The following is a 27,500-nucleotide window of genomic DNA, read 5'->3' as shown; positions in this document are numbered from 1 at the left end:
ACACGTTTCTACACACATTTATACACACACACGTTTCTACACACATTTATACACACACACGTTTATACACACATTTACACACACACACATTTACACACACATTTATACACACACACACACGTTTACACACACATTTATACACACACACACACACACACACATTTACACACACATTTACACACACACTGAAAATCTTTTACTGTGTAGCTGGAAGATATTTGTGTGTGTGTGTGTGTGTGTGTGTGTTCTGTGCACTCTGAGGATTTTAAAACTGTGTTGTATGTTCCGTCTGTTTTGTCTTAAATCACTGCAGAGCTCAGAAGTAAGTCGCGTCTTATTATCACTTCTTATCTACTCATCTTCCTTTTCTTTCCGTCCGTATGATATTCAAACCGACATGATTCTGTTTGAAGCTGGATGCTCACTTACTGTAAACACTCAGTGGATTTACACTCAAACTATGAAAAACAACAACAAAATATGTTTAAAAAAAAAAAAAAAAAAAAAAAAGCATCTTTTCAGCTTCAAATCCATTCGAGTCCATCCATCCGGTCTGCACCTGATCTCCATCTGAATCTGCACTTAGCACGACGCTACGCTATCAGCCTGACAAACAAATTCTCATTACACTTCCATGAAAATAAACTTCTCCTGACGACAGCGTTAAGCGCTGAGATCCTGCATTCACACACCGGCCCTCGCCTTTCACTCCTTCACCTGATTGTGTTGTTTTGTTTTTGTTTTTTTTTTTTTCATTTGCACGTGGTGTTAGCATGCTAAAAATGGCTGTTAGCTGTGATGCTGTGATGTCTGATTGATGGTAGCTAACAACAAGCTAGCTAGTCATATTTAAAGCATTATTTTATCAGGACATGAACTAGCTACATATGTATAGCTAATCCAATCTACTCCAATACTGCTAGCCAGCTAGTTATAGCTAATACATAAGCTAACTAGCTACTCATGTACCTCAGTATTGTATTGCTAGCTAGCCTGTATAATTGCAAACTAATTTATGTTAGGTAGCTTTAGTGAACAATTTGTTTTAATCATTAAAAGATAAACTTCAGTGTTTAGTTCACTTTAGTTTAAGACATGAGTGTCTTTATATTAGCTAGCTACATATTTATGTTTGTCTAATCTACTCCAAGATGCTAGCTGGCTAGTCATGTTTAAAAACATATTAGCTAGTTGAAATGCTAACTAGCTCAGTTAATAGCAAGCTAATGCAAGTTAGTTAGCTTTGATGAAATCATATTATGCTTCTGTTTTAATGATCAGAACAGTGTTTAGTTTGTTGACATCTTTGCATGAGGACTTTAGCTAGCTGGGTTAGCTGATGTGTTTGTTGCTAGCTAGGCAGGCTAACAGTTAGCTAATCGATGTATGAAATGATTGTCTGTCCTGGAGGTCTGAACGTAGCTTTAGCTAGCCTCCCGTCAGTGGATGTGAAACACTAACGCTCTAAAGCTGTTTTGGGTGTTTTGAGATTTTTGGCTGTTGTGCTGAGAGACACTGAAGGCATCTATAAATCGTTCACCTTCACGCTAAACAGTCACATAAACATCTGTAACACACACAGAGTGTTTACTTATGAGCGTGAGCGTGTGTGTGTGTGTGTGTGTGTGTGTGTGTGTGTGTGTGTGTGTTCGGTGTCGGAGCAGTATGGAGGTTTGGGTGCAGAGACAAACAGAAGCAATTTTGGCTTTTCCCAAAATTGAGAGCTCATCTGAAAACAAAACACACCATGTCTTCCTCATGAAAGACCTGAAAACGCTTCGGGTTTATTTCTCATTTAAACCGTTTTACCGATCGGTTCAGCCGCGTTCACTGGGAAAAATGATTTCATGTAAAAAAAATATCAGGAAATTTAGGTAATATTCCACATTACATGATTACAATAAGATACAAATATAAGATATTTGAAATGATCTCATTCTGTTGGCGGATTTTTGCGTACTTCTAGTATTTATTTATAAAAAGACGCAACCATTTCAAACACCTGGAAGTGTTTTTTCTTCCTAACAGCTGGATTACAGCGCTATGCTAGCTCGTGTTGCGTTGAGTCTGAGTGATACGGCAGTGTGTGAACTTCACGCTAGCTTTGTAAATGCTGTGAGGAAGCTATATTCTGCCTGTGACGTATTTCAGCACGAGATGTAAAACCTCACGTGTATTTAGCGGCGTGTAAGACGTGTGTAAGTCTCCTCGAGACTGTTAGACGTTCTCTTTTTTTAGCCCGTGCTGTAAACACACGGAAAACTTTCCCCATGCCCTTTTCAAACACGACTTTCCGGGTTTTGTTTCTCGTTTCCTCCAGAGGAAAAGTCTGCTGTTCGCATTCCGCGCCTTCGATACGCATTGTGATGAGGCTAATGAGGCTAATGCTAGCGCTTTTGTCAGCAGCACCTCAGTCATCGCTACTGTAATCGTTTCCATTCGTTTTATTTTCTCTTCTTATCAGCTCATCAGTGTGTGTGATTAAAAGCGGTAGTGTGGCTTTTTATCAGAAGTTTACGGGCGTTGGTTTTTTATTATTTTTTTTTATTACAATAAACGAGCCTTGAGATGGCGGTCATTAACCTTTAAACACTGAAAGAGCATCGAGCATGTTTTCCATCGCTCGCCATGCATTGTTTCGGTTCACGCAGGTGAAAAGTTCAAACCAAACATGCATGCGTTCTTTCCAGTTAGCATGCCGACTGCCATTGGAGTGCGAATGGCAGCTGATGGAGCTTTTAGCAGGTCGAGCGCTGATGTAGCGGCATTCAGGCGTCCCGTTCTGATGAGCTTCCTGATTATTTCAAATAGAAATCTGTTCGTATTTCCCCAACAGACAGTTTTAATAACACCGCTTATAAAGTCTGTTTTTCCTCAAATATTAATATGAAATGAGAAACAAAAATATATATTATAATGTCTATCACTGACTTTACATAGCTAGCATGCTAAGTAGCGGTTAGCGGCTAGCAACGATTAGAAAATCATCATGTTTAGCTATGTAGCTAACTGACTAGCTGATTAGCCATGTCATCATATGAAGGTTTATGAATGGTTAGGTTAGATTAACTCTGATTTTCTTTGCTATATGTGATAATATATACATAAAATTGCTAACAAGTGTTTCTTAAGGCTGCTAGCAAGTGTTAGCAAGTTGCTAGCGGAAATTATTAGCATTTCTGCTAAGAAGCTGCCACTGTTTCTCTGTTCTGTCCTTTCAAATGTTAAAAAATAATAATAATTTAAAAAAAAGATGGTAAAGTGCTGTTCTCCTCTGATGTAATAAATAGTCTGGTTTAGTAAATTAATAAATATGATATCTGGGGAATGTTGTGGTTTCTGTGGACGTCTGAATGCGCTAGCGGCGCGTCATCGTAGCCGTTTCACTTCCTGTGGCTGAGTGAGTTTGCATGTGTGACCCGAGAACGTCTGCATGTTTCACTTCATGTAGTCAAGAACCTTCCTGACTCCTCTCTCCATCTCTCCATCTCTCTCTCTGTCTCTCTATCTCTCTCTCCATCTCTCTCTCCATCTCTATCTCTCTCTCCATCTCTCTCTCTCCCCACTTCTCTATTTCCATCTATCTCTATCTCTCTCTATCTTTTTGTTTTTCTCTCCTTTCCCACCTTTTATCTGTCTCTCTGTTTCTCTCTCTCTCTCTTCATCTCTCTGCCTGCCTCTCTCCTTTCTCTCCTCTCTATCTCCATCTTTTTTCTATCTCTCTCTCTCTATCTATGAATCTATCTTCTCTCTATATATCAATCTCTCTGCCTGTCTCTCTCTCTATTTCTGTCTCTCTTCTCTTTCTATCTCTCTCTTCTCTCTATCTCTATTCTCTGTCCCTCTCCATCTTTCTTTCTTTCTTTCTTTCTTTCTTTCTTTCTCGCTGTCTCCCTTTCTGTCCATCTCTTTCTCTTTTCACTATCTCTCTTGCTATCACTCTGTCTCTCTGTTTCTCTCACTCTGTTATTTTCTTTCTCTCTTTCTTTCATGTATTTGTACTCTTCTACCTTTTCTGTCTTTCCTCCTCTTATTAACCTCTTACTCTCTTTCTCTTCAACCCCTGTGTCTGTGTGTCTCTCTGTCTCTCTATGTCTCTTTCCGTCTCTCTCTCTCTCTCTTTCTCTTTCTCTCTCTCTCTCTCTCTCTCTCTCTTTCTCTTTCTCTCTCTCTCTCTCTCTCTCTCTCTCTGTGGTTCCTGCACGTCTCTGTGATCAGACTGCGCAGTGTGAAGATGGAACAGAGGAAGCTGAACGATCAGGCCAACACACTTGTCGACTTAGCCAAGGTGCGTGGTGTGAGTGTGTGTGTGAGTGTGTGTGTGTGCGCGCGTGTGTGTGTTTATGTGGCTGTTTTACACTCTTACCTCTATTGTATATGCAGATTTGTTCTGCCTTCTACATGTATTCTCACTCTGTGTGTGTGTGTGTGTGTGCGCGCGTGTGTGTAGACGCAGAACGTGATGTATGACCTGGTGTCGGAGCTGCAGGAGCGCAGTGAGGAGCTGGATAAGCGGATCGGTCATTTAGAGGAGAAGCTGGACTCCATCGCTCTGAGCGTCCAGTCTCTGCCCGAGCTGCTGAACCGAGCCATAACGCAGCAGCAGCGCCACCTGCTGGACGGCCTCATCCACCACTCCACACACTCCACACACTCCTCACACTCCTCACACTCCTCACACACCAGCTCGGCGTCCGTGCGCCGCCGGAGGTCACCGTCCACCGCTCCTCACACGTCCTCCGACAGCGGCTAACATACACACACACATACACACACATTACAGACACGCGTGTGCTTCTCTGACTAACATGGCTCGAGAAAAAAAAAAAAGACTTCAATGACTTTAACACACTGACACGAAAAAAGAAGAAAAAAAGAAATAAAAATAATGTAATGAGTTAACAGTTCATGGTAGACATATGGTTTACGTTTAGCCATTGTATGGCTGTTTAAAGTTAGCTTTTTTGTAAAAGCCCTTGTATAGTTTACGGACTGGATCCAGGGTGTGGGGAGGGGGGGGCCACACACACACACACACTCATACACACACTCGCACACTAATACACACTGTTGGCTGAGAAAATGTCGTCTTTTCTCATGATGAAGGACATCAGCAGAGGACAAAATGATGGAGAGACGCCGGACTGAGCGATGGACAGAGCGATGGACTGAGTGATGGACAGAGTGATGGTCGCGGGCTAACACACGGGCCTTTGGGAGCTCTGAACCTGAGCAAAGAAAAAAAAAACGCCAAAATATCAAAAACACGCAGAATTATTAGAAATGTTAAAACCACAAAACACTAGAACACACACTAGCTACTGATCGTCCAAATCGAACTCGCTGTCCTCTAACCAAAACAAGCAGAAAATATCGGGTGTATTTTTACACGAAGATGAAGAGCGGTAGTTTACAGCCGAGCCCTGGGTTGTTGTTTTTTTTGTTGTTGTTGTTTTTTTATTATTTTTTTTTAACAAAGCATGCTGGGTAAAAGTGTCAGGTTTGAAAAACGAATCACTGTGTGCATACGTACGGTTTATTATCTGCGTCTTTTACCTTTTATTTTCATCACTGGTTATTTTCAGTGTTGTGTGTTTCGGGATATTTTTCTAAAACATTCCTTTTTTCCATTTCTCCTTCTTTTTTTAATTTCTACAAATGTACAAATGTTACAAAATGTACGCAAGTGCCCAAAAACAGTTTATAAGGTAAAACATCTTTAAGGTATGTGCCGATAAGTTTTTACATCACAATAGTTTTATGACGGTTTACGATACTATCACGATATTATTGTATGAAAAAGAAGTTTGGAGTGACGGATGCGCGTTTGAAACTCCATCAGTACGACGTGGTGATCGTGGTGGAACCTCATGTTACAGAATTAGCATCTTGACATAAACACAACTTTTATTTTTAAAGCTTATTTTATAGAGTTAGCTAAATAACTAGCTAGCTAACTAAACTATAAAATAAACTTTATTCTGTGATTTAAAAAAAAAACAAGCATATTATTTTTAACTAGTATAATGAAATCCCCTCGGTGTAACGTGAGCTAGCTATCCTCATTTTTATAGAATGGTAGTAGCTAGCTAACTAACATTTTAGCAATTTACTTAGCTAGTTGTGTATAACTAGTTCACTGTCCCCTCAGCGTATTGCTAGCCAGCTAGATAAGTTTAACTCCTTATTTTATAGCGTGATGTAGCTGGTTAACTAGCAAGTCATGTATAGCTAGACCAGTGACAACCCCTCAGCGTAATGCTAGCCTGCTAGTTATATGTAAAATCTTATAAACTAAAAAAATCAACTTGAATTCCAGTTAAATTGAACACATTTTTGCCAAATTCACTTTTTTTTCCATTTAAAAGACAGAAGCTTTCTGTGTGCTTCTGTGTAAAACTGATTAGCATAACAGATCCTCTGTGTTTAGCTAGCGTTAGCGATAAACAGATAGTCGTTGTCATGGTAACTTACAGTCAGTCCAACAAGTTTGTCTGCTGTATAATGAATCAGTATGCAGGTGAAACAGCAGACCGCCACCATCATCACGCCGGTGCAGGGAATTATGGGATTGCGTTCTCACAGAATCGCGTTCCTCTGGTTGGTTGTGAAAATCGTGATGTTATCGTACATCTGATTATCGGCACGTTCCTGACGTCTGCAGGACTTCAGAGGCTGGACGTCAATGATGATGATGATGGTGATGATGATGGAGGTAAACGTGGGTGTTCGGAGGTGTGTGTGCTATAAACAGAGACATTTTACTCAGAGCTTCCAAGGGTCCTCACGGCTCAGCGCTGGGACTTTGGCGGTGGAAACGCGGCGGACGTTCGACCCACCGATGCATGTTTCAATGCAAAGACGACGGAGCTAACCTATGGGACGGCTTTAGGTTCATTTCTTCCTTTCTCTTCCTTGATTTTTAATTTTTTTTTTAACAAAAAGATTCCTTTTTTATGATTTATCTAGGATTTTTATAGCTTGTAGAGGAGAATAACTATAATAATTCCTACAGAGTGGCAGCATAGTTGAATTCATGCATTCCTTTAGATCAAAGACCAAAAACCACCAAGAATTAAAAAAAAAATAAGATGAAAATGAAGAAGAAGAAGAGACTAATTTGCCATTCAGGTTTCATCATAGATCACATGAAATTAAAACTGATTAGGTTCCCAGCTCTGTATCTGAGACTAAAAATATCGAAGATGTGGTTGTTTTTTTTTACGGGTTTAAAAAAGAAAAAAAAGAAAAGAGAAGAAGCAAACTGCCTTTACTGTGTGTCTTCGGCCTTGTTGACCAACCTGTAGCAGATGAACATGATGCTGGGCTCCAATATAAAGAAATAAATCCACTAATCCAGAACCGGCCGGGTCTCGTCACTGAGTCTGAATCCTTACCTGTTCACTTCTCAGGGGGCGGAGCTTCATCTGAGCTCAGTTTGTGATGTCACTAAATAAACTCAACACCTGGAAATGATCACAAGCAGGAAACTGTGTGCTAATCTCGCTATCTTAGCCCATGTTACTGATACACAGATGGTCGTTGTCATGGCAACATTATATATTGGCAAGGTTTGTTAACTAAATGTAAATCAGTTTGCTAGCTGTTAGCGAACCAGCTACAAGCTAACGTGGGCTCTGGCTATTTTGGTGTAACGCAGTAGACCTTCGCTAATCACGTAGCGTTACCAGGGTAGGAAGGGGAGGGAAGAATGGAGGGCATGGGGGCGTTTCCTAATTACATATTCATGAATATTTATGAATCCTGGCATTTTTAATGATGTAAAAAGTTTAGACATGCAACAGCCATTTTAGTTGCTTCTGGACTCTTACAAAAATTCACATGGATTATTTCATTTCCAGGCACAAGTTCAAGTCCAACAACTAAATTACCACTTAATAGTTCAATTATTCCATCTGTAATTCCAGGACATGAATAATAATCTGATCCCAATTAAAGCTGCAGTTTGTAAAGTTTGAAGTGTTTCTGTGACTGTAATAATCACATGGATTTAAATATAAATTAGAAATCATATTTATTTGTAGAATTACTGCGTCATAAAACTTGCTAGTGTCTTTGTTTCAGGTTTATGTTCACATTTTTCTGGCCCAGAAATGATCTCCACCCCCAGATGCTGAGCTCCGCCCCTTAAAAGGCGAAACACGAGGTACAACACGAGGATGTGTGCTCGGTTAATGCCTCAGCATGTTTAACACAGAGACGAGGTGTGAGAGAGTTGTGTGGACGAGTGCTCCAGTCCTGCAGGCGGCGCTGTAAAAACCTCACGACAATTTCCACAACTGCAAAGTCATCCATCTGGGAGTGAATCGACTCGGCCACGCCTCGTTTATAACGACCAATCACAGGCTGGTCGTGTAGCGTGTTGGTCTGAGGAGTTCTCCCAGCTGCCGTGTGCATGACGTCCGTTTGCACCACAATTTCATCGTATTGTTTGTGGCGTCCAGCTGATGCTCGTCTCTGGAATAGTGAAGGTTTGGGGTTTTACTGCAGTTTGCCTGAAAGGCAGCAGAGGGCGCTAAATATTACAAATGCCTCCTTTAAAATTGTAATGGAATTAAAAGGAGAAATGATCTGAGAAATCACCTGACTTGTGCACTTTGAAACATCTGACAAGACAGGAAGTGTTTATATAAAACATCTCCAGAGATCCCGAGATCCCCTGTGCGTCTCTACTCGTTAAATTATAATCCTTCTCTTCAGCTGTCAGAGTTTAGAACAGCGACGGCGTTCTCCGTGTGTCTGAGTTTATTATGATTACAGTAATCAGTCCTGGCCACTTGGTCATTTTTAATCCTCAGCAGTAAGAGCCGTATTTCTGACATGTTCTGCTTTGCCTGAAACTGTGGCTGAAACTGTTCACTGAAATCTCACACTACCTTCTAATTAACAAAATAATGCTGCATTTTATAAAATGTAATTTAAATGAAAAATACACTGTACATGTGCATGGACAAGTGCTTTAAACATCCCTGCATTCACACTTTATTAAAAAAGATTCCTTTATATTTAACCTGAACTCACGATTCACACAAACGAACAGCTCAGATGCTGAAAAGAGATTTTCATGGAAGCATTTAAGCGCTTACTGATGAATGATTAAATAAATAAATAAATAAATATACAAAAAAGGATAGAGAAAAGACAGCTCATATATACACGTTGGCTCATCGACGAACCACACGTCAGTAGTAGATAAGACTAAGACACTGATATGGATCTATAAAATGTATTAAAATTAAACAAACTATAAATAAGTAATAAATGAATGAAATGAAAACTATATGTGACTTTTTATCAATAATATTGTTCCAATTTACCTAAAAAAAGGCACCTGAGAAAGAAAAGAGTGTGTAAATAGAGGTGGGAATTGATTGATTGATTGACTGATAGTTTTATTTATTTATTTATTTATTGCTTTGTTATAAATTTCTACAGCTCAAGCAGAGGTCTCCTTTTATTTTAAACTCAATTTCTGTTCATTATTAAACCTGTTTACCGTCTCAGTCCACTCCATCAAAAGTTTCCTCTCACTGTGACCAAGGGCACATGAAGGTCACAGTGAACACATATTTTCATCATTAAAATAAGAGTGAATAGTTTTACGTGATTGGAAAGGGCGAGTGAAGAAATCTGTAAATGTCAGTGTTATTCTTCCTCCTGAGAGTGAAGCTGCATTACTGAGAATGACCACCAGAGGGTTAGGGTTAGGGTTAGCTGGCGCTCCCCAGCTTTTCTTCCCCTGTGAGACACTGTGTGGTTTTTTTAATCACGGTGAAAAATTATATATTTTTTTTAAATATCGTTTTAATTTTGGTATAATATATAACTCAGAATAACAGAGTGATAAACAACTAACACTCTAACAGCTAGTTCTGCATGTACAAAAGAAGAAAGTGTTAGATTTTATATGTAAAATAAATGTAATAAATCTCTGCTATGATGCAAGTTAATCATTATAATCGTTATAAGTCCCAGTCTACAGGCAACATTTAATTATATATCTGCATAAAGCAAAGCTTCACCACAGATTATCACAGATTATCTTTTTATCAACTTCAGCTCTTGGAGAACATTACAAGTTTTGAACTTGTATTTGCTGTGTATGTCCCGCAGGCCTCATTTACCTGAGCTCATACCACTCGTTTTTTTAGGGAAAAAAACATTATATAGATATTATTTTGACTATAACAAATACTAAGATGAAACCTATTGTACCATTTATCACAGAGTACTTCACTGAAATGTTTACCAAAGTCACTTTTTGAAACCAGTTATATTTTCTAAACTGTGGCACAAATTAACAACGTTTGTTTTCCGGGTCAAAACTGACCTGTATGATTTATTTATTGAAAACAAAATCCCACATGAACACAGGGAAAACTTAACTATATTACAAAAGTAATGCTTGAACCATACACTGTATGAACACATTTACAATTTTCTCATGTAGCTCTGAAAAGTCAGTGCCATAGTGTCATCCCAGTGTTCTTCAGTTTTGTCCTCTCATGAGCATGTTGGGCAACATACTGAGGTCGTTGCATGTTCTTTGCAAACATATACACCACATCTGTGGCACACAAAGCTTGTTTTTTTATCTCTTGGTGCACACAGTTGGCACCTCTTTCTTGTGCCTCCTCCTTCTCTGCTTGGCGTGGAAGTTGCTGCTGTTGCTTGCATGTCTCTCACCCATGCAGCAGAGGATGGCGTTCGTGGAAGGTGTCGGCGCCCGTGAATGAGGGGCTCCACCATGCCTTTGCCAAGTTCTTCAAGGAACAGTCTCCTCTTGTAGTTCTTGCCCTCCTTCCAGCCTGGATTGATCTCCCTCCAAACCACAAAGGCGTTATACGCGACACATCGATGATATTGAAAAACACCACCATGGGCCAGCGTGCCGTCATTCTTGTGCAGGAGTACGTGCCAGTAACCTACAAAAGTGCAATAATCAGTAAATAACATTATGAGTGCATACAATTGATATTTAATGTCTTGCATAGTAACATGAAACGTTTCACAGAAGCACTGTTTATAATTCAGCATTACATCTAAAACATATTTATATATTCAAATGGAAATAACTGACTCCATATTGTTCACAAACTCAAACAGTGTGCCTTATTTCTGTAGTGCAGTTAAAACAATCTGGTAATACAAACAATTACATGAGACTTGAAATAAAAAATGTTACATACCTTATCAAGGTTATCAACGCCCCTTTAGTCCTGTTGTATCAGGAGCACGTTCTGATCTTTCTTTGGGGTGTAGGACACATGTGTGTGTGTGTGTGTGTGTGTGTGTGTGTGTGTGTGTGTGTGTGTCAGTAAAGGCAAATCTGGAGGAAAAGCTCTCCCTGTTCTTGGTTGTCAGAAAAGCAGGAGGCAACTCAGGCTTGTTTTTTCTCACTGTTCCGAACATGGTCAGTTTTTTTTGGAGCAGCTCCTGACCCAGGTTATAGCTGGTGAAAAAATGATCACAGGTAATGTTGTGTCCTTGTAGCCCTGCTGTCATTTCTAGGACCACCCTCTTCCCCTGATTTTTCTCAGGAATACCATCAGCCGGTTTGCCTGTGTACACTTGCATGTTCCAGGCATAACGTCTTCTCATCACATGCTGCCCATATCTTTATACCATACTTAGATGGTTTGTTTGGCATATACTGCTTGATACCGCCGTCCCCTAAAACCGACGAGACGCTCATCAACAGTAATATCAGGACCTGGTTTGTAAATGAGTGGCAGGCGCTCCACCCAATTCTGCCAAACGTCCTCAAAGCGAATCACACGTGACAGGATGTGGAAGGTCTGCAAAGACACTGGAGCACGAAAAATTGCCCGACCAGTGTCCGTATCCCATAAGCTGGATGCAGATTCGTTCCAGGATCTATAGACACCACACAAAATCAACACACGCACGTAGGCTTCAATATTCACCGGGTCCACCTCCTTCCAGGCGTCTCCATAAACCCTCTCCCCTCCAGGTTTGTCATCGTGACAATGGTTACAATGGAGTCCGTGAGGAAAAGGTGAAAACAGGACTTGATGTCATCCACTCGGGATATGGCATATCGCGTTGGCCTGGGGTCATCCTGATGACATTTTCACTTGGAAGCCGACCTCTTCTCTCAGGAGGGGATGACATCCAGGAAAAATTCCCATTTATGGACCGTAAGGAGACCACAACTTCAGCTGGGTCTTCCTCCTCATCAGTGTCAGAGTCTTCCTCCTCTGGGTTGTACTCTGTGTCATCCTCAACCTCTGATACTTCCTCCTCTAAAGCCTCCTCACTGTCAGCCTGGCTTCTCTCCTCCTCATCACTGTCATGGTCAGATATGAAGTCCAGAGCTTCACATGCAGCAGAACTCCTGGCCATTGTGCTGCTACAGACTGAACTGTGAGCCTCAAAAAAGCTTTATATACCAGAGTTAAGAGAAAGTTGTCTGATTGAACCAATGTTGGAGTTTTGTTTTTCAACAGGTGTGGTGGGGGTTGCCATGGAAGCCAAAAAGGGGCATAAGATGTGTGTGTGTGTGTGTGTGTTTGTGTGTGTGTGTGTCATGGCCATGGCACCACTTCCTGTTTCCGCCTCCCGACAAATCTGTCCAATAGGAACACGCCTAACTCTCAGCTACTGAGTTCTGTAACCTAAACCCTTTATTTATTTTGTGGGATGTGGGTTAAGTCCCAAATCACGCACTACTTACTCAGTAAGGCAAATGATAAGAAGAATCTGAATAAAAATCTGAAGAAATTTTAAATTAGAAGAAATAAACAAATAATAAAACAGGGCACTTGCTGAGGTAAAAATCGAGCCGCTTGCTAACAGTTTAGCCACCGCTTGTACGCGCGAGCGAGTTTGTGCCTCGCGCTGTTATAACAGTCTCATTGTTAGAGTGTTGTGTTTCAAACCTCAATAAACAGCGCATTAGGTGTGTTGTGTCGTGGTTTAAGTGGTATTTAAATGTTTAGTGGTATTAAGTGATTTGTAACACAGCCTCGGTGCGGAAGCCGCGCTGTGAAGCTGATGGCTGTGTTTCAAAAAGAGTGAAACATCGGCTCCTGCTCCCTACTTAGTGCACTACATCGGCGCCATTTTGGGTTCCTCAGTGCCCGCCCACCTGAGCGCCCTGTTACTGTGTGTGTGTGTGTGTGTGTGTGTGTGTGTGTGTAAGAGTAATAGAGGAATAACAGAGAGTTAGTGCGCTGAGTGTGTGAGTGAGCAGGGCTGAAAATCTCTCTCTATTTCAGCTTTTAAAAAAGAATTTAAACGTCTTTACCTGAAGAGAGAAACTTTATAAGGCTTTAAGGAGCTACAGAGACTTTAAAAGGAGCTAAAGGAGGGAATAAAAGCCGGATTCGGACATTACAGAGTCTCAGGTAAGACAGGTGTACTGCGCGCGCGGCGGTCTGCTCTTATTCCACTATAGTTTATATTCTTACTGCAGTCAAATGTGGACAGTTTTATCTACTTCAGATTACTTTCGATATTTTACTGCGTCTGTAAATGTATTTTTTACACATATACATAAATGAGAGTGTGTTAGTGTTAGTGCTGTGTGATAAAAAACAAAATAGTCAGTGTTGTTTTATTGTTGTTTATGATACACGATAATAATTATATCACTGTACTTACTTTTGTTTTTCTGACTTTAAAGTGACCAAACAAATAACTACACAACTCAACAAAGACATTCGTTTATATATAAAAAACAAAAGAATATAAAAATCAAAGTGGTAAAAAAAAAAAAAAATTTTAACACACACACACAAAGACACAAAAGAATATAAAATTCAAAGTGGTAAAAGAACAAACATTTTAACATCTAGCAATACTGTTTATTGTTAATATTATATATATATATATATATATATATATATATATATATATATATATATATATATATATATATATATATATACACACATACTGCATAATTTATGTTTTTCATGATTAATTTTACTGTTGCAGAGAATCAGCGCTATCAGTGAGTCACAAACTTTATTTTGTTTAAAAAAACGTTTAACAAAAAGAAGTGAGATTTGTCTCTCTCAGAGGAACTTTCTCAAATATCTGTGCGCACAATTATTAGGCAATTATCATTTATATTTAATTATTATTATAAAGGATTTTTCTCCACTTATTTCAGAGTGTAACAGTAAACAAGAAAGTTTAATCATATAAATAATAGAAAAAAAGTACAACATCAGACAAGTAGCTGTTTTTGGCTTGTCGGAGTATCCCGTGGTCAGCGTGGCCACTCGTCTTTTCAGAGCCGTTCGTGAGTCTCCAAGTCTGTAGAATTTCTTTGTTCTGGACTAATTTTAGCTGAAGCAGCCTCCCAGATGCTGTTCAGACACGTACACTGCTTTCTCCCTCTGTAAACCTCGCGCTTGAGAAGGGCTCGTGAGTTCTCACTTGGCTTTAGATGCAGATGGACTGAAAACGAACTCTCAGAGCTACTGTAAGTTTCTGGAAGACGCTTTCTTTCTTAACATGGATGCGTGTTAATCAGGTGAGGAACGAGTGCAGGTCGTTATTGTGTCTTCTCTGAAGCCTTCCTGGATGCGTGTGATGGAGCGTTGTCCTGCATCATGGTCTTCCTGAACGCTGCTGACTTCTTCTCGTGTGACTGTTTGAAGAAAGCGTGGTCCAGAAACTGGCAGTAGCTCTGAGACTCTGAGAGCTCGTTTTCAGTCCATCTGCTTCCCAAAAAGCTCGTCATTAATGATGGCAGCACACACCGTTACTCCGCCTCCACCTTGCTGTCTCCTGATCGAAGTGGTGCTCTGTGTCCATCAGTGATCCATCCACGGTCCAGACATCTGCTCCGTCAAGACTCGCTCTCATTCCATCTGTCCATAAAACCTTCAAAAAGTCCCTCTTTGTGTATTTTATGGCCTGATCTTGATGCTTCAGCTTGTGATTTTTGTTAAGTGGAGGTCATGTTTCAGTGTTTCAGTGTTTCAGTCTTCCTTCCCTTTGCCCAGTCTCGGAGAACCTGACACCTGACACTTCTCCAGACTCTGGAACACGGTGGCATCGGAGACTAAAGGGTTCCTGATGGTTTCACGCTTAATTCTTCGCAGAAGAATTTTGCTGTTAATTTGCGCCTTTTTTTTTTATTAACAAACTGTTTGATTGTCCGATGGTCACGCTTTAATAGTTTAAAAGCTTTTAGAGTGCTGCATCCCTCTGATAAGCATTTTGTAAGTTTTGACTTTTCAGTGTTCAGCTAAGTCTTTTCTTTTTTTTACCTGTAGTAAAAATCTGCCTAATAATTCTGCGCGTCTGAGTGTAAGGTGTTCGCTCTCTTTAAGCTTCACCTTCCCTCATCAACGATTACACCTCACCTTAAAATGATTATACTTATGAAAGTAATTATTAAGAATATAATGAAAAGATATTTGATCAGAATATCGACTTGCCTAATAATTATACACACAGTATGAATATATATATGAAATCATTATCATATTGTGTATAAACACGTAATATGTTTATATTGCATTGTATTTATATATAATGTAATGAGTAAATAGCAAACACTGTGTGTGTGTGTGTGTGTGTGTGTGTGTGAGATGAAGCGGAGTTACTATTACCACCCCTAGGTTGATTTATTTTCCTCTAACAGCACGTCCCTGAGTGTTTTATTCCTCTTACACCACTGCAATTTACCAACAATCTCAATTTCTTTATAGTTTAGAGTTGCATTAACAGCTAGCATTAGCATAGCAGCTATAAACACTCGTTCCCTCAACAGCCTCATCTTTCTCTCTCTCTTGAAGTTAATAAGACAAAAAAATAAAAACGCAGCTTGTTCTGCATGTTACTGAGAAACCGCAAAGAAGCGTAAACTCCTCTGTCCTGAAGACGTCAGAAAACTTACAGTTACAGCTTCACCTCTGACTGTTACAAAGCGCTGACACTGGAGACTCCTTCCATACATGTTACATAAACGCACACTCTCCTTACAGAAAATCTCACCGTATCAATGGTTTTAATCTGTGTCTTATTAGTGGAGCGTCTGCTGTACAAGTCTGTGAACGAGCTGTTACTATAGAAACGATAGCGTAAAAGAGAATTAATCAACTCCTTCTGACCAATCAGAATCCGGAATTCAGCAGCGCTGTGGGATAAACTGTGCGCATTAAAGTTTCTGTAAAGTGATTTGATTTGATTTCAGTTTATTGTTACTCAGAGTATCATGTAGCTAAGTGCGTGAAAGTTTAAATTTATTATTATCTGCACTTCCTCGTTCTTTTTTATGTAAATGTTAATAAAAATGTGGAACTTTAGCCGTCGCTTCAGTTGTGTGCTGCGTGTTGTGAAATTTTCCTCACATCGTCACGTTTGTGCCGTTTTATCCATTTTATCAGTTTCACCTTTACACAGGTGTACAAATGCTGACTGTAGTCCATATACTGCGCTGCACAAAGTATTGGCACCCCTCTACCCTGTACGTGAGTGGAACCGCAGTCCCGCTGAGCAGATGTGATTGGGAGAGTTCCTCAGGGAGAAGATCTGCACCTGAACTGGTTCTCTTTTAGACGATGGTTCATTCTTCATTAGCTTGTTTGTATTTAAACACGATATTAAACGCTTTATTACCTTCCGGGTCACCTTGTATATTTTCAGCTCATCTTTTTTCCCTGTAGAGTTTGTGTTAATCATCCTCTGATCTTATCAGGATCTGTTTCTGATTGGTTGTTGGAGGAGAGTTGTGATTGGCGGACGGTTTGTCAACATTGCACCACACACACACACTACCACGTTTAACATGTTAGCTTCCTTGCTAAACGGAGGTGGTTAGAGGCAGCAGACCTGCTGTAATTCTGTACTTTATGAGGAGATTAATATTTGATGGATCATCGTGTTGCTGTAATATCTCCTCGCTCCGCGCCCGGCTGACGCAGGAATGCAGACGGAGTGGAGTAACAGTCTCCCCGTCTCCGCAGAGTCACTCGCTTTTGTTGTAGCAAAAAGTCACTTTGACTGAGCACGGTTACCATGGTAACTGGACTGTGTGTGTGTGTGTGTGTGTGTGTGTGTGCGTGTGTGTGTGTGTGTGTGTGTTCTCAGGACAACTCCATCCAGTTTGGCTGCTTAGTTCAGGGGTTCTTTGTGAATCTGTTGTGTTTTTTTTCTGACCAGTGAAATTTAAACCCCTCTGGAGTCGCCATTGTGCGGAATTCCCAGCCCTTTATAACGCATTATAACACTCTCACCATCTGATTCACGACAACACCATGACAACGTCACTGTAGCAGGTCGATAAAGTAGAGAAAGTAAACCTGGGCCTTTGTTCTCTGTGCGTCACTTTAACAAAACCAAGATAAAACGATGTTAGACAGATTTACTAATCCTGATCATTCTCAGTGTGAATTTGGTTGTTTACGCAAACCTCGGAACTGGATCAGTTTAACTGGATTAAGTTATCTGAAAAAAAAGATGATATATCAAGACTGTGTGATCCAGCTGTCTCAGTAATCTCGTATGAAGAACATGTCCCAGATTTTTACACTATTCCTAAGTTCAACAACACGTTTGATGTCATCACTGATTTCTCTCTGAAGTGTGAAGTCATGTAGAGAGATATTTGTTCAGGTTAAATCTCACCTCTTGACTGACTTTATGAGTCACGTGCTGTAACGTGGCCATTTTATGCACAGTTTTGATAATCAGGAACCTTATCTCAGATCATAAAACTCTCCTAACTTCCAGTAACACAGCAGAGCTCGAGATAAATGTAGAAAATGGAACAAATGTTTTTCTCCAAGCTTACAGCAGGTCAGCGAGGATGTAGAGTATTGTCGAGATACCAGAAGTTTAAATCAGAGCTGCATGATTAAACATGAAAAGTCATGATTTGTGTGATTAAAGCGATTTATTTAGCCGTCCTGAAAAGTCTTTGAGGCCTGAGGGAGCTTAACTCCGTAACGCTCTCTAATGAGGTTCATGTTCCTGCCACGTTCTGCTTTTATTAATACGGTCTTTTTCGAGGCTCGCTAAACTAGAGACACTCCGTCAAATCACCGCTTAGCAACCGTCGTCATGCTTTCAACATGTTTACCAAAATCCTCAGTGGTTGTGTTTACATGCAGAGATTTCCATCAATCTGAATAAATTCATTACAATGGATTCTGAATGAACTGTTTACACGCAGCCCAAAGCTTTACACTGTGTGAGCTTCAGCTCCGTGTTGCTTTCGTACGCGAAAATCGCACATCGTAAAAGAACTCTCCGGGCGTGAGCTGAGATCGAACGCGTAGCGTGATGCGAGTTAGTGCCACTGCGAAACACAGCCTACGGCAAAGCTGTGAGAAAATCTCCGAGTGTGAGCGCTGCTACGACACTCATCTGAAATCCACCAAGAGGAGGACGGCTAGCTCGCGAGATAGCTACAGATACGATAGCAGAGATGGAGAAAAAATCTCCTTATTACCTCAAAGTGCACTGTGAAGAATGTGCGTGTTTATGCGAGAGTGTGTTCTGCATGAGATGATCTCCGGATCACGCTGACGTAAACAGAACGTAAGAAAACATCCTGTTCAGTCCAAATCGTGATGATGTCATAGATTTCATTCTCCTCCTCTCTGTGGTTTACTTTAAAATTCTTACTTTAAAATGCTTTCTGTAAAATTGTTACTAAATTGTTCAAATAATTTTCTTTAATCGCAGCTCTGTTTTTTTTTTTTATTCTGATTAATCTCTCAGTTGGATTGTTAGTGAATTATTCGGCTGCATGTAAACGTAACATTCCCTGTGAACGTATTTTGAATTTTAAACGTTGAATGTGCCGATAAATGACACACAAAGACATTTAAAAGAAAATACTAGCTTTGGGCTGCTGTAAAAGCAACAGTAACGAAATGTGGGCGGGGCTTGAGATAGTCCTAATCCTCGCAGTTCGTTATGTCAGTAGTGGTATTGCAGGCGGAGTCTCAGACTGAAGGCTGTCAATCAAGCATGCTCATTAGAATATTAGGCCACACCCACTAGGACAGTTCTCAGATGCATCTGATCAGTTTAGATCTTTTTTTTTTTTTTTTGAAGTGCTGTTTTATTTCATTTCTATCTTTATTTTCATTTCAAACATTGCTGAATGTTTATTATAACTCTTTAAACATTTTAAAATATTTTACACCACATTCCTTCAGGCTTTGGTGGCCAAAGTCTCTCAGTAGACGTGTTGTAGTAATAAATCATAATCCACCCCAAACAGCTTAGGATTCGTCAGTGTATTTAATAATAACGCTCCTGAATGATATTGTCCTGAAGTTTCTCTGAGCAGCGCCGCTAAAAGAAAATCTGTGTTTTCAGCGTAGCGTGAGTTTCCTCTGATCTTAGAAAAAAAATACAGACGGCACAATCTGGTCTTTTCAGCCTGCGAGGTGGACAATGGGCTATTCTGAGGGAGCACTCCCACCGTTCAGGACACAAAACACTGGCTGTGTGTAGAAACCGAGAGAGCGGTGGTACGGCCGTCTCCGTCTCCCGTTACCTCACACGGCTGCTCGAATACCAGCGGAAGATCTGGAACAGTTTCAGTTTGGGCTTTGTTTATCTCGGTCACTACGCTGGAGTCCAAAAGTCAGAGTACTGCACTGAAAACATCCTGTTCAGTCCAAATCGTGATGATGTCATAGATTTCATTCTCCTCCTCGCTGTGTGGTTTACTTTAAACTTCTTACTTTAAACTTCTTACTTTAAACTTCTTACTTTAAACTTCTTACTTTAAACTTCTTACTTTAAAATTCTTACTTTAATATTGTTACTTTAAACTTCTTACTTTAAACTTCTTACTTTCAACTTATTTCTTTAAAATTCTTTAATATTCTTACTTTAATATTCTTTCTTTAAAATGCTTTCTATAAAATTGTTACTCATTTTAGGCAATACGAACACACTAATCTGTACTTAGTAAAGAATTTTTCTTTGAATGTTTGTTAGTAAAGAGTGATTATTTGAGTAAATTAATTTAAAAATAAAGTGTATTAGAGTTTAATAACTGATAATAACAGGTTTTGGTAGTTTTTGGCTCAGAAGCTGGCGAAAGTATTTGACTATGAATTTCATGTTTTAAAATTATAAACACCTCATTAAATTTTTTTTTTTTATTGTGGTTCATTTAAGAAATTTGACCTTTTTAATTTTACACGTCATTTGAAACTACAGGTTAAAATTTAGAGATTTTTTGGATAAAAAAACTTTAAATACAAATCTCAAAAATGCAGATTTTATGTAAATTAGGCCAAAGCTGAAGTATTCAGGATTTCCAGGGAAAAGTAGACGCTGTGTGTTTATTAGCCTAACTGTACCACAGGAAAAATATACTTTATTATTTTATGCATATATATTATATTTTCAAATATATAAAATTTTGGAGCTGTCAAACTCCATACAACAAAGATTTCTAATTTCTAAAATTTCTAAAAATGAAAAAGAAAAAAAGAAAAAAAATCTGTCATTTTCAGGCTGTAAGTTAGATGAATGTTTGTTTACAGATATCTCAGTTAACTTAATCCGACTAAACTAATCCGGATGTCAGGTGCGTTCAGAGAACAGAATTCCCATTATGGGATTAATCTGCCATACATTATTTTATCTTTGATTGTTTTTAAGTGAAGAACGAAGTCACACGAGCGGAGATTTATTTTATGTTTAACTCTGTTGGTCTTGTTTTTGTGAAGTTTTACTTGAATCCATTGTTCCATTTTGATGATTCAGTTTTTTCTCTGTTTAGCAACACGGGAAAACTCTATTAAGCAATTTACTTTTTATTTATTTATTTTTTAAACAGGTGTCGCCGCGATGTTTGAGAAACAGCCGTACGACAGCCCCCCCATGTACAGCCCTCCGACAAACAGTTACGGACCCCAGGGCAGTTTGCTCCCCCCTCAGAGCGAGTTCGACCCCTACCCCCCTCCTCCCGGGTCGTACTATATAGAAGAGGAAGTACCACAACATTTCTACAAATGGACCTCTCCTCCCGGAATCGTCAAGATCATGGAAGGTGTCATCGTGGTGTTGTGTCTCGGCATCTTCGCCTGCGTTGCGTCGACGCTCGTCTGGGATATGCAGTACGGCTACGGAACCGGATATGGCCTCGGTTCTGGGTACGGTCTCGGCAGCTACGGGTCTAACTACTACGGATCCGGGTACTATGGATCCGGGTACTACGGCTCCGGGTACTATGGAGGCTACAACTACGTGAGCCCGTATTCCGCTAAAACCGCCATGATCGCCATGGCTGCCATCAACTTCATCGTGGCGCTGGCCATCTTCGTGGCTACCTTCTCCAAAACGCGGGCCATCCGGAGCAGGAAGTTCTACCTGATCGTGCTGGTGTCCTCCGTCATCCTGGCCGTGCTGCAGGGCATCATCAGTATCGTGTACATCGTAGGGGTGAACCCCATGGCTCAGAGCTCGGCCAGCGCGCTCTACAACCCCATGCTGATGATGTGTCAGAGCCTGTATGGGAACAGTGTGACGGGAGTGGGCGGAGGATTCCCTCTCTACAACCAGTACCTCTATCACTACTGCTACGTCGATCCTCAGGAGGTAAACCACTGACTTCTCTACTCTGTCACTGATATTAGCGCCTTAAAATACATTCCACCAGTGATTCAAAACCCTTCATGAAAGCACAGATCTGGTCTGTAAGCAAGCCATGGCTAATATAGTCACAAAAGTAAATAGAAGAATAAACTATATTTTAACATAACATCAGTATTTCCCTGAGGAAAGTTCCTGGTATTCAGAGTCGGGTTGCGCAGATGCTTAAGTGGATTTTCACATTCAGATTATTAAAATCACCTGTGTTCAGTTCACACCGCTGAGGTTGCCAGATTTCTCTCGAGTGAGTAGAAGCATCTGAGACAGAAGAAGAAAAAGAAGAGGAGGAAGAGGGAGCTTTTAAACAGCGTCTAGACCACCGCCTTTAAACACAAACACTCAGCTTTAAACCTGAAAAAAATCAGGAATAGAAAATACAGACTGATGAAGGAAATAGCATTTTTTTCTTTGCTGTAACATAAAAATGAGAAACTATTTAAAAATGAAAAAAATAATATGTAGATACATATGCTTCCAATATGTTGAGCCTTATATGAATAGTCTTAGTTGTAATTATCACATTAATCACTGGTTTAATTTCACAAAATGGCTTCCACACTCAATATTCAGCAGCTCATAGAATAGCACTTGATCCAGCATATTGTAAGTCGTGCTCCAACAGTTAACGAAGTCATGAGTCACTAAATCGCACTGATGAAATTGTAACGTGTGTGAGATGTAGGAGGTTTTACCACACTTTTAATTCATTATTTTGATGTGTTGGATTAATAAAATAAAACCAGTGTTTGTGTTAATTCGATGCTCTACTGTAAAGAAAACGCGTCCATGGTGTGAAGGATAATCTGAACTAGCGCTCATCTGCTACGCTTACAGAGAAACTTTAACTTCATTCGGAGCTTTATACAGAAATAATTCCCTCCTATAGATAAGCCATGTCTCTGATTAAGATGTGTCATTAAGACTATGTTTACTGGATATTTCTCTCTCTCTCTCTCTCTCTCTCTCTCTCTCAGGCCGTGGCGATGGTGTGTGGCTTCTTGGTGGTGATTGCGTTGGTCGTAGCTGCGGTCTTCTCCTATAAAACGAGAAGTAAGATCTGGCGCTACGGAAAACACAACGCGTACTGGGACGAGCCGCTGACCGGCGGCCCCGAGGGCAGAGACGTGGAGGACTGGGTATGTTTACATTCCACTCGGGTCAGAAATCCCACTGCACTGATTTATCCATCGCCATTTCTGCAACAAAACGCTTTTCACTTTTCATTTCCAGGCAACAGTGAACTCCGTTACACGTGTTCAGGATAGGAGAGCGGAATATGAAACAGGAGAATAAAAGTGCAGGAAGATAAACTAAACGTAATAATCAGTATTTAAAAACGAATCTGAGATGTGTTTAAAGAGGTTTAAAAAAAAAATGTTGCAAGAAGCACAAAGGAAATGCGATATGAAGCAATTAAAAAAAAAATTAAAAATGCCTCCATGAGCCCGCCCTTATTCCCGCCCATGAGCACGAAGCTCCGCCTCCAGAACCTCCAATGGTTCAACTAGAGTTAGCATGTGCAAGGATAACACTATAAACACCCAGGTTGTAATGGTTTATAAGTGTAGTCACGAGTGCACTCCTTTATTCCTTGTAATAAGCTCTTATGAGCGCTGAACTGTGGTATTAGCATGTTAGCATGAGGGCGGAGTAAAGGGGCATTAAGGAGTGTCTGTAAAATGACTGACAGGAGGCTTATTCAAACACAAACGAGCATTCCGGACCGTAACGCAGTTTTCTGATCGGGTTTTCTCAGCCAGGCCGTACTTGTGTCCTGAGATCTTGGCTTAAACCGTGATTTTCCAGTTTATTTGTACAAGTAAGAAATAAAAAAATTGCCTATTGCACCTTTAAAGAATTCCTGTATTCCTACACTCCAGTGCCTGTATATATTTTATCATGCTGGAGCTTTATGTAAATTAAGTAACCAATTTTTCAGTACTGTGATATTAAAGCAGTGGTACAGTATGGGCGCAGCTGTCCGGTCGGGATCTTACCGTAATGATTGTGCCTAATTGTTAACGTAGAGAATTATTACGGGGTGAAAAGGGTGTAACTGGATATTCTCCCTGCTATCTTATCTGTGTTTCGTTAGAGAAACACGTACACGCTGTGCGTACCTGCTGACTCACACTCTCGGCTAAAACACTCTTCCTGTTTGTTTAAATGTTTGCTGCTTGTTAAAGCGTAATTGTTACCTGTATAGAGAGGTGTGGAGTGACACACACACACTACAGTTACCTCCAGTGTCAGCTTACACACTGCGTGTAACAGTTTTTATTTAAGTTTGGAATGTGTTTACGCTTGGCTCTTTTTGATGATGTCATCTCGTCGAAAACTGAAAAAAAAAGAGCTTGAAATTTAAACAGTCGAGTCAGAAGTCGGGATGTTTAAGGGTCAAGCTGGACGGAGTCACACCTAGCAGCCCATACTGTGTGTGTGTGTGTGTGTGTGTGTGTGTGTGTGTCAGGCTGGCACAGTTTCACTGAGACTGATCATTAACTAGAGAGAGAGAGAGAGAGAGAGAGAGAGAGAGAGAGAGTATCCGATGTCGAGGCTTTTAAGCCCAGGTGATAAACACGACCTTTAGCTTTGTCCTTCAGCAGGTTCTCGCTCACCTGTAAAAGTTTAAATCATAACAGTCTCGGCTTCCTCACTCCATTACAGCCATCAGTAATAACAGAAACCACTTTAATCTTATAAATATTTATATATTAATATTTATATATGGTAATTTTTTTAGATTTTGTTCTTATTTTTAAAATGATAAACATATCACATATTTTTTACTTATTAAATGTTTAACACAATCAGATTTATAGCCGCGTTTGTGTTCAATCAAATGATAGTGTGCATTTGGGGTGAAGAGTTTCTATTATTATTATTATTATTATTATTATTATTCATAAGGCTTCAGTGGAAACTGGTTTTGAGTTGAATAAGAGAACGGTGTGATGGAGAATCTGAGTTCTGGTCTCTGGCTCTGTGGAAACTCGTTTATTCACCGTGTTCTGTTTCTCTGGAGAGTAGACGAGAAGAAAGGAGTGGAACAGTGGGAGATTAGAAAAATAAACAAAACTTATCAAAGCACTTTAACCAGGTGTATGTGTGTGTCTGTGTGTGTGTCTGTGTGTCTGTCTGTGTGTGTGTGTGTGTGTGTGTGTGTGTGTGTGTGTGTGTGTAGGTGTGTGTGTGTGTAGGTGTGTGTGTGGGTGTGGATCTGTGACTCTGTGCATGTTTTGAGGAGGAGAAGAGATTTCCTGACGAGATCAGAGAACAGATATTCAGACCTGTGTTTTGTGTGTGTGTGTGTGTGTGTGTGTGTGTGTGTGTGTGTGTGTTTCCCCAGTAGGAGACAGGTATTAATTTAACACCTTAAGTGTAAATCTAACACCAGTGATGTCACATGCACATCAGTGTCAAATACACACTACAGGTGCTCATTTAACATTTAACTCAGGACTGATTGCTGTGTGTGTGTGTGTGAGTGTGTGTGTGCGTGTGTGCGTGTGTGCGTGTGTGCGTGTGTGCGTGTGTGCGTGTGTGTGTGTGTGTGTGTGTGTGTGTGTGTAAGCAGCGGGACTGCGGGTGTTTCCTTGCAGCTGGCGAGAAAAGTTGGAAAAAAAAGTCTTTGAAGAACAAAATACATCCAGGAATTTCTCCATCAATAGCACACACACACACACGCACACACACACACACACACTCACACATACACACACGCGCGCACACACACACGCACACACACACACACATACACACGCGCGCACACACACGCGCACACACACACACACACACACGGCTTATGTTTAACAGTGAGACTGTGAGCTGTGTTCAGTAAATGAGTATATTTAAAGTCTTTAACTATTCCATTATGCAGTAAATAATAATTTGTTACTGTGTGTGTGAGTGTGTGTGTGAGTGTGTGTGTGAGTGTGTGTGTGAGTGTGTGTGAGTGTGTGTGTGTGAGTGTGTGTGTGAGTGTGTGTGTGTGAGTGTGTGTGTGTGTGTGTGTGAGTGTGTACTAGGAGTTATTTTGGAGTTTTTTTCCCACATTATATGGTGCTGCTGGTGAATTTCAGATACATTTGACATTAAAAATCTTATTATATCATATTTAAAGGGATCTTTTTTACCTTCTGGTCACAAATATACAGGATTTATTTTTCAAAATGACCTAAAACACAAAATTGTTCTAATAACATGAACCTGGATAAAAGCAGCGTTATTCCCGGCCACGTGTCCTGTTTCACTCGGAACTGCGTCACATTACAGAAGGAAATTTACATTTCACGTCGTTTTTAATTGAGCTCAAGCTGAATTTCAGATAAATCTGATTAATATAGACTGATATCATTGTCTCATATCATATATTATATCCTGTTATATAATACTGTATTGAATTATCTCATCTTAGACCACAGCATCGTTGAATTCTTGAATCTGATTGGTCAGTAGGTGTGCATTATTTTCATGTAATTTCGGCTGTAACATGAACGACAGGTTTATATTAATGCGCTCGCTCTAACACGTTATGGTTTCTATAGTAACAGCTCAGTCACAGGGACGTGTACAGTTTAATCATTGATATGATGAAGTTTTCTGTAAGGAGTAAGGAGATGTTTATGTAACATGTATGGAAGGAGTCTCCAGTGTCAGCGCTTTGTAGCAGTCAGAAGTAAAGCTGTACGTTTTCGGGCATCTTCAGGACGTCTCTCAGACGTTCCACAGCATTAAATCTGACTATAAACCGTTAAAACGCATGATGTGTGGTGAATGGCTGTGGTATAAGCAGAATAAAGCACTGCAGCACTGAACAGTGCCGCCGCTGTGTGTCGAGCCGCATCACACCACCCCGCTGTGGATGATTTCTCTACAAGCACACGGTCTGTTAGTGTGATTATCTTTGGGTAAAAATTGATTTTTACTGTTACCTCTAATGTTTTAGCACATGTATGCGTCTGTCGTTTATTATTCTTTACTCTATAAAGAACACGTATCATAAGGTATGATGTTCTATTGTATTAAAACAAAATGAACGTTTCCTCATCAGCACTTCCTCTGGTTCGAGTTGCAGCTACTTCCTCTGTGTTTTCATGTCAAAAATATAAAAAGGACGGTTTCCCTTCCTGTAAAACAAGACGTGCTTTATCTGTGAAATTCAGGTCCAGACGCAGATGTGGGAAGGATTGTGCCCAGCTGCAGACGGACTGCAGGCAGTGATTCTACTCCATGACTTATAAGAAGGTGGAGCTGATAAAGTAGCTTTTTAATCTAGGAATATATTAACAAGATTATTAACTCATGCTTAAACATCTGGAAGAAAAACCAGCACACAGGCTTCTTTTCCTGACGCGCTCTTTACAGCGTCTCCACACACTGAACACGAAACTGAACATCACACCTTGCTCTTATCTTCAGGAAGAACCGAGATCCCTTTTGTTTCTTCTTTACAGAGGACGTTTCCTCTGAGTCCAGGAAAAGGAAAAGATCATGTATCTGCGTGTGTGTGAAAAAGAAGGGAACACACACACACACACACACACACGCACACACACACACGCAGAGTAAACAGCTGTGAAGGGGTTTATGGAAGGCAGATTGTTGAGGATTGTGTATTAGGTAGTGAAGTCGACATGCGTGACCTGTTAATGATTAACATTTAAATAGTGAAATAGTGAATAACTCTACACACAGATGCAAATTAAAGCATTTTGACTAAAGCTGAATATAAATGTGTGAAAATAAAACAATAATTCCTTTCAGTTTCAGTTTATTTCTTAAACATTCGTGTGACAGTCAGGCCAGGTGACCGATTTCCAGCTCAATATCACAGTCACTGCAGTTTGAAGCTCGGGACTTTCCGGAAG

At 40.1% G+C, this 27,500-nt stretch overlaps 2 protein-coding genes across 2 annotated transcripts in view; both read left to right on the top strand.

The window, feature by feature from the left end:
* The window catches only part of kcnn1b (potassium intermediate/small conductance calcium-activated channel, subfamily N, member 1b), a 47,356-nt gene extending 39,880 nt beyond the window's left edge, over positions 1-7,476 (top strand). Inside the window, exons 8-9 of the mRNA XM_034307001.2 lie at positions 4,219-4,288; positions 4,451-7,476. Coding sequence (XP_034162892.2) covers positions 4,219-4,288; positions 4,451-4,753 — 373 coding nt within the window. The 3' untranslated portion in view covers positions 4,754-7,476. The remainder of the gene's footprint in view (positions 1-4,218; positions 4,289-4,450) is intronic.
* A 5,718-nt stretch (positions 7,477-13,194) lies between these two features.
* The window catches only part of si:ch73-61d6.3 (occludin), a 23,764-nt gene continuing 9,458 nt past the window's right edge, over positions 13,195-27,500 (top strand). Inside the window, exons 1-3 of the mRNA XM_053236246.1 lie at positions 13,195-13,391; positions 20,816-21,576; positions 22,605-22,766. Coding sequence (XP_053092221.1) covers positions 20,827-21,576; positions 22,605-22,766 — 912 coding nt within the window. The 5' untranslated portion in view covers positions 13,195-13,391; positions 20,816-20,826. The remainder of the gene's footprint in view (positions 13,392-20,815; positions 21,577-22,604; positions 22,767-27,500) is intronic.

Source organism: Pangasianodon hypophthalmus, chromosome 8 (genome assembly GCF_027358585.1).
Source record: "Pangasianodon hypophthalmus isolate fPanHyp1 chromosome 8, fPanHyp1.pri, whole genome shotgun sequence".
Lineage (NCBI taxonomy): Eukaryota > Metazoa > Chordata > Actinopteri > Siluriformes > Pangasiidae > Pangasianodon > Pangasianodon hypophthalmus.
The sequence above is the reverse complement of the archived record's forward strand: the minus strand, read 5'-3'. Positions and strand labels throughout refer to the sequence as shown.